The 17,500-nt window shown below is 44.3% G+C and overlaps 2 protein-coding genes across 14 annotated transcripts in view; one reads left to right on the top strand and one right to left on the bottom strand.

The window, feature by feature from the left end:
• ptpro (protein tyrosine phosphatase receptor type O) overlaps positions 1–5,876 on the top strand; it is a 57,288-nt gene extending 51,412 nt beyond the window's left edge. For all 3 annotated transcript variants that reach the window (XM_042710117.1, XM_031582409.2, XM_031582408.2), the window contains 6 exons: positions 182–316; positions 1,381–1,503; positions 1,850–2,004; positions 4,802–4,937; positions 5,315–5,439; positions 5,585–5,876. In XM_042710117.1, coding sequence (XP_042566051.1) covers positions 182–316; positions 1,381–1,503; positions 1,850–2,004; positions 4,802–4,937; positions 5,315–5,419 — 654 coding nt within the window. In that variant the 3' untranslated portion in view covers positions 5,420–5,439; positions 5,585–5,876. The remainder of the gene's footprint in view (positions 1–181; positions 317–1,380; positions 1,504–1,849; positions 2,005–4,801; positions 4,938–5,314; positions 5,440–5,584) is intronic.
• Positions 5,877–8,289: 2,413 nt separating this feature from the next.
• eps8a (epidermal growth factor receptor pathway substrate 8a) overlaps positions 8,290–17,500 on the bottom strand; it is a 61,841-nt gene continuing 52,630 nt past the window's right edge. For 6 of the 11 annotated variants that reach the window (XM_031582420.2, XM_031582422.2, XM_031582421.2 and 3 more), the window contains 7 exons: positions 16,923–17,063; positions 16,189–16,224; positions 15,640–15,663; positions 15,118–15,367; positions 14,821–15,004; positions 13,199–13,331; positions 8,290–10,856 (listed from right to left, as the gene is read on the bottom strand). In XM_031582420.2, the coding sequence (XP_031438280.1) occupies positions 10,746–10,856; positions 13,199–13,331; positions 14,821–15,004; positions 15,118–15,367; positions 15,640–15,663; positions 16,189–16,224; positions 16,923–17,063 (879 nt within the window). In that variant the 3' untranslated portion in view covers positions 8,290–10,745. Of the gene's footprint in view, positions 10,857–10,900; positions 12,676–13,198; positions 13,332–14,820; positions 15,005–15,117; positions 15,368–15,639; positions 15,664–16,188; positions 16,225–16,922; positions 17,064–17,500 lie in introns of those variants that run through there. The other 5 variants (XM_031582428.2, XM_031582423.2, XM_031582427.2 and 2 more) reach the window with 5 other exon arrangements.

The following is a 17,500-nucleotide window of genomic DNA, read 5'->3' as shown; positions in this document are numbered from 1 at the left end:
CACTACAAGAATATACTCCTTTTATTTGTATTTGTAATGCTAATTTGTTTTTTTTAATTCGTAAGCATATGCACATTTTTCTTTGAAGAGTGAGCTTATGCATATTCCAAATCTAAGATGCGCACGTGTTTGCGGTGTGAAAGAAGCTCCAGCTTTAGCGTGTGATTTTTCCCGGCTGCAGGGCTACAACTCGCCGCGGGAGTACATCGCCACGCAGGGGCCGCTGCCGGAGACACGCAACGACTTCTGGAAGATGGTGCTGCAGCAGAGGTCCCACATCATCGTCATGCTCACCCAGTGCAACGAGCGTAGGAGGGTGAGGGACTGGAGACACACACACACACACACACACACACACACACACAAACTGATCACAGGAGGGTGGGTGACTGGAGACACACACACACACACACACACACACACACACTGATCACAGGAGGGTGGGTGACTGGAGACACACACACACACACACACACACACACACACAAACTGATCACAGGAGGGTGGGTGACTGGAGACACACACACACACACACACACACACAAACTGATCACAGGAGGATGGGTGACTGGAGACACACACACACACACAAACAAACTGTGTGACTGGAGGCAAAAACTCACAGCAGGAATTTAGGCCTTTCTGACAGCATAGACACACACACACTCACTGGCAATCAGAGAGACTGTGAATGTGTGTGTATGAAAAAGGGTTTTGCGCAAGAGTTGGATGTCAACAGAACTGTCTTCAGCTGAGTGAGAGAACGTGAAGGAACAGAGAGATCCACTGTATTGCATTGCTCAACATCTTGGTCTGGCACCAGTGAAAGCACCATTGATGTTGGATCCACTTACTCAGCTGTCACAGATTTTAAAGGCTTTACAAGATGGTGGCCTTTTTCTGGCCTCTGCTTGCTTGCTGTCTTGGGTGGATTCCCACACAGCTGGGCCAAACCCATAGTGAATCACATCTGTAGTTGTGTGTGGGTGGGTGTGTGTGAGAGAGAGAGAGAGAGAGAGAGAGAGAGAGAGGGAGAGAGAGAGAGAGAGAGAGAGAGAAAGACAGAGAGAGAAAGACAGAGACATGGCAGTGGACCAAAAGAAAAGGTTACATGACATCATGGTGCAATTGAAGTGGAGTTGCAGAAGGTTTCTGGAATCGTTCTCCCTCCTATTGTTTTTCAGTAGTAATGCAAACAGAAGGCTCTCTATTACTGATACTGAAAAAGGACTGAAAAATCCACTTATAACTTTATCCTCGGACATGCCTTTATTCTCGGACATGCCTTTATTCTCGGACATGATTTTGAAGCACACACATCCTAAGCTTTAGATACGTCAGCAGATCAACCAAACGTAACTTCTTTGGTGACGTTTGCAGGTGAAGTGTGACCACTACTGGCCTTTTACGGACGAACCAGTCGCCTACGGAGAGATCGCCGTGGAGATGCTCACAGAGTCAGAGTCAGCTGACTGGACCGTGAGGAACTTCAGACTCAACTACGTGAGTATCAGTCATCAACCCGACAACCCCAAAATAGTCATAGGCCAAATTCGTGGCACACGGCAGAACCCTTGTAGAAGTGTGTGGATGAAGCCACACAAGAGAAGGGTTCTTGATCAAGAACTTGAGTATCAGTCCTCACCAACCCCAAAATAGAACACACAATCGAAGGGTTCTAATAAAGTAAGAATTCAGTTACTTGTCACGATATGTTATGATTCTTATAACATAGCGTTGTGATTTTTAAGACAACAGTTTGTTTCTCAGTGGCCATAGAGTTCATCATTAAATGAGATTTTTTAACCCCCCCCCCCCCCCCCCCCCCCCCCCCCCCGCACCCCTTTAGGCTGACGAGAGTCAGGACGTGCTGCACCTGAACTACACGTCCTGGCCCGACCATGGCGTTCCCACGGTCAACGCCATCGACAACATCCTGCAGTTCGTGCAGATCGTCAGGCAACAGGTGAACCGGACCAAAGGGCCCATCATAGTGCACTGCAGGTAAGGAGCCTCTCTGGCCCAGTAGGGCTGCAATGGTGGCACCAGGCCTCCCCCCCCCCCCCCCCCCCCCACCTCTCTGCGCCTGGCTCTAGGAGGTTCAACGCTCTGTAACACGCTTTGAGACTATGTGGGTTGTTGACAAGTCTGTATACATAAAGTGCTTTCGGAGAAAATTCAGACCCCTTCCCTTTTTTCACATTTTGTTATGTTGCATGGTTTTTGCTCTGAGACGCATTGTCAGCTGTGAGACTTTAGACAGGTGTGTGCCTTTCCAAATGATGTCCAATAAATTGAATTCACCACAGGGGGACTAACCTCGCAAAGATGATCAAGAGAAACTGGAGGCACCTGAGCTAAATTTCAAGTTTTATAGCAAAGGGTCTGAATATTTATGTCAATGTGATATTTTAGTTTTCCCTTTGGAATTAATATGCAAAAAATTATAAAATACGGGTTTTCGCTTCGTCATCATGGAGTATTGAGTGTAGGTTGATGAGGGGGAAATGAATTTCAAAGATTTTAGCATAAGGCTGCAACATGTGTACAACAAATGTGAAAAGGTGAAGGGGTCTGAATACTGTCTGAATGCACTGTAAATGAACAAAATGTAATTGAACAGGGAGAATGTTTAATCCATAGCAGTGGTTCAGATGGTAACGCAAGGCAAGGCAAGGCAAGGCACGCCAGGACAAGTCGTGGGTTGAATTACCAAGGAAAGACTAGTAGCAAACATAGTCAATATCCTCCCTGCACTGTAAGGGACTTTATCTAGAGACATCTGCTGTCTGCCTACAAATAGATGAGAGGAGCAAGAGAGAGATCAGCTTTTCTACTGATAGGCAGATTTAGCTGTGGGTGTTGCTCCATCCCTGTCAGGAAGCATCTGCGGGTGCAAGCTTTCCTCATGGTCCTCTGGGAGACGCACGTTTGAATTGTGTCATTTACAATGGCAGTCAACATGAAGTCATTCACTGCCAGAATTGGGTCATGATTAGAACACACTCACACACGACTTCAGTGCATCGAGATGAGGCTAATGAGCGGAGCGGAGGACGCTGGAGAAGATTGAGCTTCTGAAGCTCTGTTGAGCTGTCGAATCTCATCTCAAAAGTGCAACTCCAGCTTTGGGTTTTCATTTCCAGCAGGAACTCAGAAGACTAAAGGCATTTTACCAACAGACCCATTGCACCATTAAATCGCATTGATTAGGAGGAAGTGACACTCCCTCGATATTGGATATCCATGTCTGTGGTTTAGTTCTGGGATCGTGTAGAGATATTGTCTGTGTATTTTTGTCCGGATTGTAGAGCCACTCAATCAAGTATAATCTGCTCTCTGACTCACAGAAATGTGGCACCAAGGGGAAATGACTGCAAGCTTGCATGAAAGGCTCAAGAAGGAACCATAAAATGGCAGCCATTAAAATAATATCCGGTTCAAGTTCATTTGAAACCACTTGTACTGTTCTAAAGACAAATGACCGCTTCTGAATACCAGAACTCCGTGATGGACGTGATGTCTGCCCGGTAGGTCTTGGTATTAAAACGATGCACATACTCCATCCAAGAGGGCATTAGTGAATGCGAGTGGGCAGAGAGCAAAGATGGCCGTTCTTACGGTGTCTGGTTGCTCATAGACTCCACTAGCAAAGAGTGGAAACGCCCACTAAATCAATGGAGCATTTAGCGTAATTTACAGCATGTAGGAGTACAGTTACAGCGTGGTGCTATCGGACAAGCATTAATCATTATGGCTGGATGCCCGCTATTGATTGTGCGGGTCCACTAGCTTGCCCCCTCGCCACAGTGGGTGGGCCGGAAAGTTCTGGGTCTTCAAGGCGCCTCCCAAAAACTAATCGTAGTGTCTGGCTTCAGCTTTAAGCCAAGAGCTTTAAGAGTTCGAAGGGCCCATCCTCTTGAGGACATTTCTGTTGTACTTCCTTTGTGTAGAGCGTAATATATTTTGTGTGATTATGATGCCGTCCGAGAATGTAAGAGACACCTCATCCAAATGTAACAACTCAGTCACCTGAATCAGAAAGTCCGAAAATCTTGTGTGCAGTCGAACTAATTCAAGTTTTTTAAGAATTTATTTTCTCTTTGGGTAATGCGATTTATGGGTCAATTTCCTGGAAGGGGCTTAGGCCCAGTTCTAAATCGAATTTCATTATCAATGAAGAATCCTCTCCCTTAATGCCTTTTAGACCAGTGCCAGACCTAATCACTGTTGGAAGGCATACAATTGAGATTGAGAACAAGACTTCCACGAGCTAAAATGACACATAGAACACTATGTGCACTTTTTACTTGATTTTTCTTTAAACATCATTGTTTAATAATAGCTAGACTGTTATGTCTGAATGATGACTGTTATGTCTGTCTAATTGTATAAAATGAATGTGAATTGCTTTGAATACAACTGTCTCTGTGTCTCCTAATGTTGTACTTTCTGTCCATATGTCTCTGTGTCTCCTAATGTTGTACTTTCTGTCCATATGTCTCTGTGTCTCCTAATGTTGTCCTTTCTGTCCATATGTCTCGTGTGTGTATCTTATATGTCTCGTGTCTCCTAATGTTGTCCTCTATGTCTCGTGTCTCCTAATGTTGTCCTCTATGTCTCGTGTCTCCAAATGTTGTCTTATGTCTCGTGTCTCCTAATGTTATCCTCTATGTCTCGTGTGTCTCCTAATGTTGTCCATATGTCTCGTGTCTCCTACTGTTGTCTTATATGCCGGTGAGTTTCCTAATGTTGTCTTATATGCCGGTGAGTTTCCTAATGTTGTCCTGTGTCCCCTCAGTGCTGGTGTGGGCCGGACGGGAACATTCATCGCTCTGGACCGCCTGATGCAGCACATACGCGAGCACGAGTTTGCAGACGTCCTGGGCTTGGTGTCGGAGATGCGCTCTCACCGCCTCTCCATGGTGCAGACAGAGGTAAACACACACACACACACACACACACACACACACACACACAAACACACACACACACACATACACATAAACACACACACACACACACACACACACCTACACACCGCGCACTGTGTCTGCTGTAGTGATTTGTACTTGTTCTCTTTGACCCAGCATGTGTTTGTCTGATTGAACAGCATACACCTGTTACACTATCAAATGAATCCGCATAGGCAAAGGCAGGATGAGGTTCCAGTTTTACAAAAGATTCCCGATTTAGTTCAGCAGTAGTTCTTTCTTGGTGTAATGACACGGCACAGCTGACTGGCACGCATCAGTGCCAGACCTGGCCCACAAGCGGCTCTTGTTTGACAATCCCAATTGTCTCCGCCCTGCAGGAGCAGTATGTGTTCATCCACCAGTGTGTCCTGCTGATGTGGAAAAAAAAGAAACAGCAGTCTGTCACCAGCGACGTCATTTACGAGAACGTCTCCAAGTCATAATCACTAGGGACCCCACAAATGTAAGTATGTCCGCCATTACACAGGCAAACATCAGTTTATTAGCATGGACAACATTTCAGGATTCCTATTATCATTGTGGTTATAATAGAATCTCTTATTGAGGCTGTGTGTGCGTTTTTACTGAATGTCTTTTCTCTCTTGTAGGTTGTGACCGTTCACTCTCTCTGTCCTCTCCTTCCTGGCGTTTGTGTACTGCCAAGTAATCAGTTAAATCTTTAATAGCGAAACCAAACGAAGAAAGAGATAAAGAAACAAAAACACAACAAAGCAAACCAACCACAAGAACAACAGAGGAAGACAAAACTGGATACCATGGCTACGCATTCTAAAAAGTCACCGGTGCAAGCATGGAATATAACAATGCCTTAAGGAACCTTCACCAACTTAATCGACAACCTTCCACATCTGAGCCCCAACACCTCCACCCCCCCCCCCCATTCACCTCAAGCGCTTTGGGCACAGGCGACACCGACGAAGGTCCACTCAAGTGGAGCAGACCTGAGCGACTGCCTGGCCCTGTGGGAGTGAAAGTGAAGTACTGCTCCCTCTGGTGGTCAAACGGCAGAACTGCAAGCCAGGCCAGCAGCAACTCAGTCAAGCATATTGTTTTAGAGTTGTCCCACCCCCACCCCACCCCCCTCCTTCAACTGCACCTCCACCCCTGGCAAACACATGCAATGACTATCTCTTGCAATGCACTATACCTTTCCAAGCCCCCACCTGCAATCAAAATGCTGCAATTGTGGAGGCACCCGTCGTGAGGAGGTTCTGTACTTACCCCCTCCCCCACCACCACCCCATACTGTCCCAAGGTTGTTGTAGGTCGTTCACAAGCCTCACTTGTTCACGTGGACTAGTCCTAGTTTACGCGGCTGCGCCATGAGCCACGGTGCAGTTTATGGCCATGGCGATGACGGTCGACGCCAGCGTTGGGACGAGTAGACGCCACACTGCCACACTGTAGGGACATGAGCTGTGTGTAAGATGTGCGTTTCTCCCTTTGTGAGACAAATGGGTTGAAAAGGCTCCTACTTACATGCATGTCAATGCTACTGTATTGTACCTCTTATTGAACTAAGATACACAAACTCAATCACACACACACACACACACACACACACACACATATATATATACATATATATATACACATATATACATACATACACACTGGAGTGTAGGCAAAGGAGAAAGCTCATATCAGTATGACACTACGCCTTTTGGATTTTACTGAAGTGGCTAAGCATGGTTCCTTTTTCTTGTAGGTGGGTCCACCAATTTAATTTCTTTTTGTTTCGGGAAACGAGGGACTGTGGTTCTGCTTGACAGTTTGATTTGCACTGAAAGCCTTGAATGCCATGCCATGCCGCGCCGCGTCGAGATGATTGATGATTGGTAGTCGTTGAGACTGAACTCACTGTGGCTGCTTCGGCTGCTTCCCCGCTGGTTCCCGAAGCACTATTTTCTGGTCTCGATGGTTGTGCAACGTCACCCAGCCACCGAGGCACCCAGGTATCGCCAGCTGGGGCATCCGTATTGATTTTGCGGGCACAGAGGAGCATATGGAAGACATGGACAGAACCGGAACCCTGCTGTATAAACTAAGTGTGCCATGGCCGTGTTGTCAATCTTGCGTTTTGAATACGAAAGCATTTTTTTTTTTTTTTTCAAATAATCATGTTGATCCATTACGCATTGTGCTGTTAGGTTATTCAGATCATGCATCTGTATTAAGATACAGTGCCAGGTAGCAAAAAAAAAGAGAAAAAAAACCCCTCACCTTAAATGGGAATCATCATGCACATATGACATTTCATTCCTTGACACTAGGGATTTCCATTCAAGTCCATAGGATATTCTAGTCAAGTCAAAATTGAGCATATCTATGGTTATGATTTTGCTGTCTAAACATGAGACTTTTGCAGCCGTGGGATTTGCACATATCATTACCAGAAACAAAGTAGACTTCATGGTTTCAGATGTCAGTTGGTAAATACACCGATGAACATCGGTGGGTTTGCCATTCGTTTCCAGAAGCTCGCCATGCCGTTGAGCTCTTAAAAGATCACGGCAGAACCCTTCATCATGCAAGTAGCCTGGATTCTGCAGTCCATAGCAAAGTCCTTCTCTTCTTGAGCTGTACTTAGACACCAGGTACCAAAATCAACTGTAAATACTAGCTATCGTAAAAAAATAAAAAAAAATCCCTAGTTTCTACCGGCAATTGCTAAGTAATGCTCGTAGAGACAGAAACCCCAGGACGTTACCCCAAACGTTATTCTGTACCCTATTTTCGTAATTGTCTACTTGTGTGTATGTGTGTGTTGCACTGTTCCGCTGTATCAAAAGTGCTTATTTTTGTAATAACCACTTGACGCAGTTCCTATGTAACATGTCTGACCGAAGGCGAACAGGCATCGGTGGTGAGGCTGACTGAACACTTTGTGGAGTTGCTTGAAAAAAAAACAAAAAAACAAACTGAAGACTAGTGTTTCCATGTTTCGATTCTCTTTTTAGCTTTGTCTGCGTCCAGTTCAACTTGTCTGTCATTGGTGCCATTTTAGTGCATTTGTGTCACTTATACTAGAGTGGACGTCCCAAATGTGGGATCCTGATCACAGAGTTTTAATGTATGTGTGTATGTCAGTATGTATGGGGATATGTATGTATGTATGAACGTAGGTGGATGTGTATGCGTGTGGAAAAAATAAAAGGTTTCAATATCTATTCTTACGAGATTGAAAGTGTATTGCTCAAGTTCATGTACTCGGTTGGTGCACTTAAGGGATAGATAGGAAGGGGATGAGAAGAAAAGAAACAAAAAAGACAGGGTTCTCTCATGGTGGAGCTATTTTTACAATACTGTTTATTGCGGAATTAGCCATCATGTGAAAAAGGCACCATGAAAACTATTCATGTACAGTGAGAAGATTAAGATCGTCCTAAGCTAGCCCCGACCTAGCGCACTCACTCACACACACGCACAACACACTCGCATCACCTTGTTTCACATGGAACATTTAGCAAGTGCACATTTGTTTTTCGAAGACGAACCAGGTAATCCATCAATAGACAATTTCGTAATTTCTTATTTATGTATAACTCAAAGACAAAAGAATTATATAAAATAAAGTAGTCCATTCTTTGTCCTAGCATTTTGTACTTAAGAGTCACATACATTTAGATACAACACAGCCTGGCCTGAAAAGTTGGGTCCTTCACAGTAACAAAGCATGTGTACTTTATATTATTAATATACAACTTGATGTGATGATGTGCTACTTGTACTTATATGTTGAGGTGGATGATAGTATGTTTCATTCAAACAGAAGAACAAAATTAACATTTTTTTATTTTGTCAACTAGTGAGGCCCACGCTTTTACAGTCCAGAGAACAAAAGCTGAACACATTTCTTTTCTGTATGAAAAAAAAAAAAAAAAAACTCAAATGAAAATGAAGCTTAAGCCACAAAAGTACTACGTTGAGCACTATACATTTATGTGCAGGCATTTGTACATATTTACTTAAATACAACCCGTTCCATCTTGTGGTCACATTTCTAACTGCCAGGGCTAAACCAGCTGTACACGGTCACTCACACCAAACCATTACAATATGCCATTCTTTCAGCAAAGCCATCCTGAGCAGCTCTCTGCCAACACTCCCTTTAGTTGGAAAGCACTACACTGATCATGGAACAGTCTTAGCAAATAAGCCCAAAAGTGGGATTTTCCTTCAGTTCCCATTCAGATTTACTCCTGGTCCAGGCTGCTGATTATGCAGACACAATGCCAAGTCCAGTCATAATACTTTTTCCCTCACTTTTCGCCAACCTCAAACTATGCAACCATTCAGCGGCAAACCTGACCAGTTCATTCACACACACATACACCCACAAACACCCACATACACACACACAAACACCCACACACACACACAGGCTTTTAACACACGTCAATCCTTCCAACTTTAGGACATGCAATTTCCCAGCATGCCTTGCTTCAAAAGCCTAAATGCTATTTCAGAAAAAAAACGTGATTGACTACAGCAGTATTTAAGTGATCGTATGGGCAGTGTCTAGTGTGCTAATTCTTTAATGGCGTCTATTCATTAAGAAAAAGAGAAATGTGTCATTCGTGCAGGTTTTCAGTGAGTGAGGTTATGGAAGACAAAGTGACGCTAACGATTAGGTTTGGCCGCATATGTACAAAAAAAGACTGTTAGTTGAAAGAGGGAAGAATGTCATCTGCAGCATGAATTAGACTTGAACGTTCTCTCAGGTAGATTGTACAGTTAGTCATGCAGTCTTGGGATAAGCGCAGTGAAATTACTAATGTGCAAAATGTCCTCTCTCTCTCAAAAAAAAAAAAAAACACAAAACCTAGTTTATAACACCTGCCTATCTTATTTGTCTAAAGAGAAGTACCAAGTGCACTTCCGTATTAATAATAAAGACAGATCTACAATCAAATATACCTGAAATGTATTCAAATGAAACTTAGCCCAAGCGATCACGTGTAATGACAAAATGAGGAGAAACTTAACTGCTGTCCTTCGGTGGATTGATCCACTACATTGTTATATAAAGACTCTTTTGGCATTACAATTAAGTACAAAATGATCATGTATATAAATATCATGTTCTCTCTTTGCCAGCAAACAAAACAAAAAAAAATGTATAGAATTATAATCTCTCAGAATCAATTATTCACAAATCTTTTCAACACCTCAATTCAAACATTTCCCCCATTTCCCGGTATGTCGTGTGCCATAAGGCTGAATGCACATCCCTCAAAGAGCAGGATGACAGAAGAAGATACCAACAGGGGATTGTGGGATTAAGTCAGTCCTCCAATGCATCTGAAATGAATTGACCTGGCTTGTACATGAGTGTATATCACTACAACACATCTTTTGTGGACTAGCCAATGTTAAGAGAGATTCTAAGCCCAAAAAGAACTTTCTTTAAGAAAATGTTGTGTAAAAATATGCTACTCTTGTCAACAGGCCTACCTCCCTACCATATAATTGTCCTGATTGTGATTTCTGATAGACTGATAATGCCAACCTTAAAATGTCCTTTAGTCAAAACTACATTTCCCAAAAATACCACGCTCCCCTTCCTTCCCTCACTGATCACTCGGTATCGGATTCGGCTGTTCTGGAAAGTTCCGGATCCATCAGTTCCTGGCGTCTGCGCATGATTGCGGCGAACTGGGCGTGCTCTGTGGCATCCTGGAAAACGACAATGCAACAAGGTGAATGTTTTTTTTCTTTCTCTTTTTGGTCGGGCAAGAAGGAAGCTCAGTGGCTGCTGCTCTCGTCGAAAGATTCCACCCCAGAGTCACTGGCCACCGCCGTCAGCTTCTCCTGCCTCCTCCTCATGATCTCCTGAAGCTCAGAGCCAGAGCTCTTCTATCAGAGAGAGAGAGAGAGAGGAGAGAAAAAGAGAGGAGACCAACAGAATAGAGATAGATAGATAGATAGATAGATAGATAGATAAACAGGCAGACCGATAGATACCGAGAAATAATAGGAGGATGGGGGGTGGATGTAAAGATGGGTGTTTAGGGGGGTTAAGGGGTTTAGACCAGGTAAAGAGAGGTATAGAGGTTTGAGGAGGACAGAGAGAGAGAGAAAGAGGCGAGAGGGAGAGAGAAAAAGAGGGGAGAGAGGGAGAGGGAAAGACAAGTAAGTGCACAGGACTTTGCAGGAGCACACGGCATTCCATGGGATACGTCCTCCTTCATCATCAATCTTTATAAATGACCCCTCGACGCTAAGGTCATAACTGTACCTCTACTTGACCTTCGGACTTAGCAATGTGCCTCCCCTTGGTTAATGAATCTGATCAGTGAGGAGGACATTTGCCATTGAACACCTCAAACAGGTCAACATGGTTGTGTCATAAAGCTAACACTGAAAGCTTGAGGCGTCTCGTCTGTCATCTAGTGAAGCAGGGCGATCCCAATATCTGGGCAAGGAGAGTCAGAGACATTCAACAGATGGGTAAGTGAAACGCACACAGATGCTGTTATTGTGTTGGCGGGGGCCTTATGAATACACTGGTCCTCCCAGCTCGTATACGGTGAGCCCCTTATCCAGATACTATATGTGGGCTGTGCTGGGCATGAAATAGCCTTGAGTCTGTGGAGTAATGGGTCTTCCACAGTCACAGGCACATCCATGGCCATCACAAACTACACATTAGTCACATTTATCCAAGTCTGACTGAGAGAGGATATATATGCAGGTATAAACGATGTCTACTTTTATGTAATTATTGAAAAGACTGCATTGGAAATGTTCAGCTTGGGCTCCTCTACTACATCAGTACTTAGATCTGTCTGGTAACCAGGAAGTCAAAATCTTTTCACCGTGTGTGAGGAATGGTCGTTTGAGGGCAACCACTTTTAAAGTCAACAACATTGTCTTCCAGTTTTCCAGCAGACGGAGAAACTCCTCATCACAAGAAGGGCTGTGTGATCGTTTTCTAAGGAAGATGATGTCCTCATGGATGTCACATCAAGTTGAAGCTGATCAGCTTTTAGCCTGTTACACTAAACTGCTAGCTAGCCTAATGCAGCAGTACAACCTTGGTACAACTATGGTGCAACCATGGCTAAACTCAACAAGCCTCGTTCTTCTCTACCAATGGATAAGGGCACAGGATAGCTCCATAGGTTCCTACTGGGAATACACCCTTGGGTTACACTACTGACTGAGCTTTACACATCTAGGAATTTCTATGGAAAAGAAGGAAGGACCTAACCAGACATAGACAAAGGGACAATGGGGACACTGACATTAAGCCTTGGTTAAGACAAAGATATCAACAGCATCTCTAATATCTCTGTGTCTAAAACTGATATGAAACCTCCTCAATCTGTTGGCCAGAAGCACTACAACAGAGAGCTTTAACTCTTGCTGAGTGACTTAATATAACATTACCAAAAAAAATTAAAACAAGAATACTGTTATAACTAATAAAAGTTTGAGTGTTTTTTTTGTGCAAAGCCTGTATTATGAAAAATATGATGGCAAGCAGCACAAGCCTCCTGCATTAGGTGAGGCTGTTAATGAGAATTAGTTAACACATGCGGTTAAACTGAAAACACCCTGCATTCAAATGACACCTGGCCAACAGATCAGAGATACCCGTCTACAAACACAATACCTTCACGAGCTCATGAGCCCAATCAGAAGATCAATGAGGGGGAGGTCAGAAGAACACCTGCAGGGTAGAAAGACCAAAGAAACCAGAAGGCAACCCTGCCAGAGTTGGCTGACAGAACCTCCAGTAAATCCCAGTAAATCCCAGTGCATTGGGTCAGTGCACTGGTCTCAACCCCACAGAGGGACATCAGGGATAGTGGGTGTAGAGGGCATTATAGCTACCATTACATTCGAGGAGTTCAGGAACCTCTTTTCTAAACGGGACTAAATGACACACTTTGAGTAGAATGATGAGAACAAACGTTACCGGCGAGTCTAAAAAGTCTGTCCTGAACGCTGAACCTATTCTATTATGTTCCAATTCTGTTTGTGTGATGTTGCCATGCTATCAGAACATCGAGCTGTGCTTCTAAACTCAAAACATCAGTCTCTAAACATACCATATCGGGAATCAGTGGATGGGCCAAATTTCTAATATTTTCCAAACGACACATAGACTGTAACTGTAAACACTACCCCAGTTTACTAAGAGCACAGTTTGCACGGAGAAAGGGACGTGTACAGAGCGAGTGCTATCCCACCTCCAGAGCGGCCTTCTGGACAGTGACCTGGCTGAAGACGCGTGCTCCGTCGTCGGGACACACAGTCCTCAGCTCCTCCTTGTTGAGGGAGAACAGCTGGGCTCCGGTCAGCACACCCAGGCTATTGATGGTGCTGAGGGGAAGAGAAAAGTCATTACATTAATGGGGCGCCACGAACTGGATACCGCTAGGACATGACTTACAGGAAATGTATACTGAGCATCGGACACAGTCATCTGTGTTTCTGGCCTTCTACATCATGTAGACATTGAGTAATTATTACTACTGGCTACCTATATGATGATGGGGATTTCTGCATGACACCATCACGGTTACATCGACTCCCAGTTGTATTTCACATAAAAACAGCTTGATGTTGGTTGGTTCCTCTAATTCAAACAACATTACTGAACTCGGACAGACCCGCTGTGAAACGTCAACACATAGTTTATGAAAAGTGAAAACGATATAAATATCTTACAGAATTATCCCATTTTTAGACCGAGAAATTGCACTCCTTATCACTTTAGGCCTATCTTCATTGCCACTATACTGAGTTAAGGTAGGCTATATTAGACTGGTAACTGGGCCTAAACTGAGTGGGTACTATGTTGTAAAATATTAAATACTTCTACTTTTCTGTCTCACTTTTGTTGTGCATTAAGGCCCCAATGAATGGTAGGCTACTGGATTATTTTATTCACCGTGGTGTTGAGCGTAGTTGCATAGCCTACGTAGCCATTTGGTAACATATGTTGGTGAGTTAAATGATCGGTCAATTTAGGAAATGAGTGGACAAAGTTATGCTGTCAAACTGTGTAGAGATTAGATAAAAAGTGTCTTCCTGAGAATCATTGCCATGCAATTTCCACCCTGGAAGGTGCTTAGGTCTGCGCACACGTTATGAAATCACCTAACGAATGTGCCCTGGTAATGAAAATAGCCTCACGCGATGCCCTTTTTTGTTGCACGTAAGAATCCGCGGGGTGTTTGGCTCAGATTAGGGCCCATAATCTGGATGTGTTGGTTCGTTCTTACAGTGACGGCACACATCAGTGCAATCTGCATGTGCTTCATGACTCATGCCTCATATCATATGTATTCCGTGTGCATGCATCAACGCATCTGTGCATACGTGCATACGCCCGTGTAGGTGGCTGCATGATTGCATGCTGAGTGGTAGGATGGGGGCATGCCACGACACGTGGAAGAGCGTGAAGCTTTACAGGGTCATATGTGCACGAGTGGGTGAGTCAGTGTGTGAATGTTTGTGTTCCCTTGATTTTCACATCAAGGTCTCTGACCTACAATCAAGCTCTGACCTCACAAGTAGAGTGTGCACACATGTAAGAACATCACTGAGTGTGTGTGTGTGTGTGAATGAGTGTTGAGTAACATGCATGATTGAAGATGTATGTATGTACGTACGTACGTGTACAAGTGCAACACTGAGTCAGTGTGTGTGCATGAGAGTTCGGTATTTGTGTGTACGTGTGCATGCCGGTGTGCAAGTGTGTGCATGCGGGTGTGTGTGTGTGTATATGTGTCTATACATGTATAATAGAAACGTGTGTGTGTGTGTGTGTGTGTGTGTGTGTGTGAGCCCCCTCCACCCCACTCACACTGTGCTGAAGCCCTTGGCCTCCAGCCATGATTTGACGTGCTCGGGCGTGGAGTCGTAGCTGATGTTGACGGCGGGCAGGCTGGTGCTGCGGGGGGGCACCTGGAACTTCTTCTGAGCGCTGCGGCCCAACGTCAGCCGGTGCATCAGCTCGTCCTGAACGTCCTCCATATTAGACTTCCGCCCTGCTCAAGGACCAATCACACATTCACTATAACAAGCTACAGTCTGTGTGTCTGTGTGTCTGTGTGTCTGTGTGTCTGTGTGTCTGTGTGTCTGTGTGTCTGTGTCTGCTCACGGTTGTTGAACGGGGGTCGCTCCTTCTGCTGCTCCCTCATGGTGACGCTGCCGTTCTCGCTGGAGTTGGTGCTCTCCTGCCGGCTCAGGTTGGTAGGCGGAAGCCTCGGGGGCTCGCAGTTGGGAGGGGGCGCGGCGGGGGGCAGAGGCGGGGTGGGTAGCCGCATGGGCGCCGGGGCAGGAGGAGGGGGCGCCGGGGCTGGGGGCACGGGGGTCACAGCCGGTTTGGGGACGTAGTCGGTCCTCTGTTTCTGTTGGAACATAGCATGGCCTGATATCTTCTGCTAAACATTCTGTGCAGTGGTTAAGTTATTACTAGTGCAACACCAACTATGCAGTCAACACCTTTTACTAAACATAGGAAACAGTCTTAATTAGAGATTTTACCCAGGGCTAAATCCATTTCTGTTCTTGTTCATGAATACAACTAAATAAACATTTCTAAGGCAGAGACAAAGCTAGGCTGTTGAGGAAATGCCCTCAGCACACACCCATGTAAAATTAACAACCATGTTCAAATTACCTCATTTAACTCGCCCAGTAATTGCTTGCAGGGAGGAAAAACCAGATGAAAATCAAAACACAAATCAAGTGAAGATGACCAGTGGCTCACCGCAATGCACTCTGGGTAAAGCCAGGACTCACACACAGACAAATGCAAAACACGTCTACCATCCTAGCTCTCCATTCATTTATTGCTAAATGAATGGCTAATGTCATAACTACAAGATGGGAGGTTGATCCAAACAATGTTCTAAGTGCTTTGTCTTTCCAAGTCATTTTCAGACAAGGGCAAATCATTGCCTATGTCTAAACCTGCTAGAAGCTACATTCTCTTCTCATTCTCTACACTGAGGAAATCTGACGGTTTTCAAATTCAAAACAAATGACTAAATTTGACATCCGAGATCCAACAGAAAAGCCAGGAAAAACAGGAGCGCAAACGGAGAGAAAGTTTTACATTTCTAACACGGGGGAGAGAATGCACACCTCAGCACACACACACACACACACACACACTCACACACACACACACACACACACACGCACACGCACACAGCAAAAGCCCTACCTTGAACAACTCAAACTCCTTCTTTGGCATCATTAGCTTTACACATGAAAGAGGAGGTGGAATGGAAAATGGAGAAGGAAAATGATTTTCTTTAACGCCAATGGCGGAGTCAGGATGAAGTGAAATGAAACACAAACACACGTCCACCCTGGCAGCTCTACTGAAATCTCTACTGAAATCTCTACTGTGCCATCAGAATGGCAGCGATTGCAGAAATAAAGTAAAAAAAATTTAATCTTCATGAACGGTTTTAAATGTATATGGAAAAATGTATGGATATAACAAACAAACAATGAATAAGGAAAGATGATTACACAAATGATACTGCATGATGTGTGAACTTTACCAGGAACACTGGACTCATGCTATAAAGTTGCATCTACAACTAAACCTTAATGCTTACTTGACATATCTCCAAAGATCTGTTTTCTACTGCTATAAGGTCTTATATCCCATTTATCTGTAAAATGTTATACACCTGACAGACTCTTACAATAGATTGACATTCTATTCTCAGGTTTTTTGCTGCATGACTCTTGAAAGTCAACACCCCTGACCTACGAACTTGAGAACTATGAGATTCTAAAGTTGCCAAATTGATAATCTTATGGCTTTTAGCCATATGACAAAATGTCTATTTAACCCCTTGACATGACATGCGCTTTTAACCATTTCGGCGCTACTCGAACACCACTGTCCAGGAGAGCCTGAGGGAGTGTGGCAGCGGCGCTCACCTGGATGGTGTGGCTATAGATGGGCTCTCCTCTGCCCGTCACGTCCACCGCCCTGGAGATCTCCAGGATATTGTTTGGCACGTACCCAGAGAGCCCTGCACCATTCCGCACTTTCCACCACTGCTTCCTGTCGTCCATCACCTGAGACGCAGACACAAGGGGCACACCTGAAGTGAACCACGGCACTCTCACGCCTCTTTCACAGATAACACTGAAGTGCAGTATATGATTATCTGAGAACATGACAGTGATTTTAAATGTAGTACATAATGTACTGAACACACTCATGGAGAGAGGAGTGAATACTCCCCTACTTCTTTCAGATTACTAAATGGCGCCCTCTATGGAGTGTTTTGTGTAAAGCACTTAAAAACGGATCTTTCTGAGATCAGAATCTGCACTCATGTGCATGACTACACTCCTGTATATGAATAGTCAAATGAAATTGAAAAAAATACTTCAGCATATCAACTCAGAAGACTTGTCTGCTTCTAAAAGATTTGTGTATTCAATAAAACACAGGTTTGTCATAAACAACGACAGTAACAGTACAAACCATAAGGGATCGTGTGGTATTG

Source organism: Clupea harengus, chromosome 16 (assembly GCF_900700415.2).
Source record: "Clupea harengus chromosome 16, Ch_v2.0.2, whole genome shotgun sequence".
In the NCBI taxonomy this organism is placed as follows: Eukaryota; Metazoa; Chordata; class Actinopteri; order Clupeiformes; family Clupeidae; genus Clupea; species Clupea harengus.
This window is presented reverse-complemented; position numbering and strand designations above follow the sequence as displayed.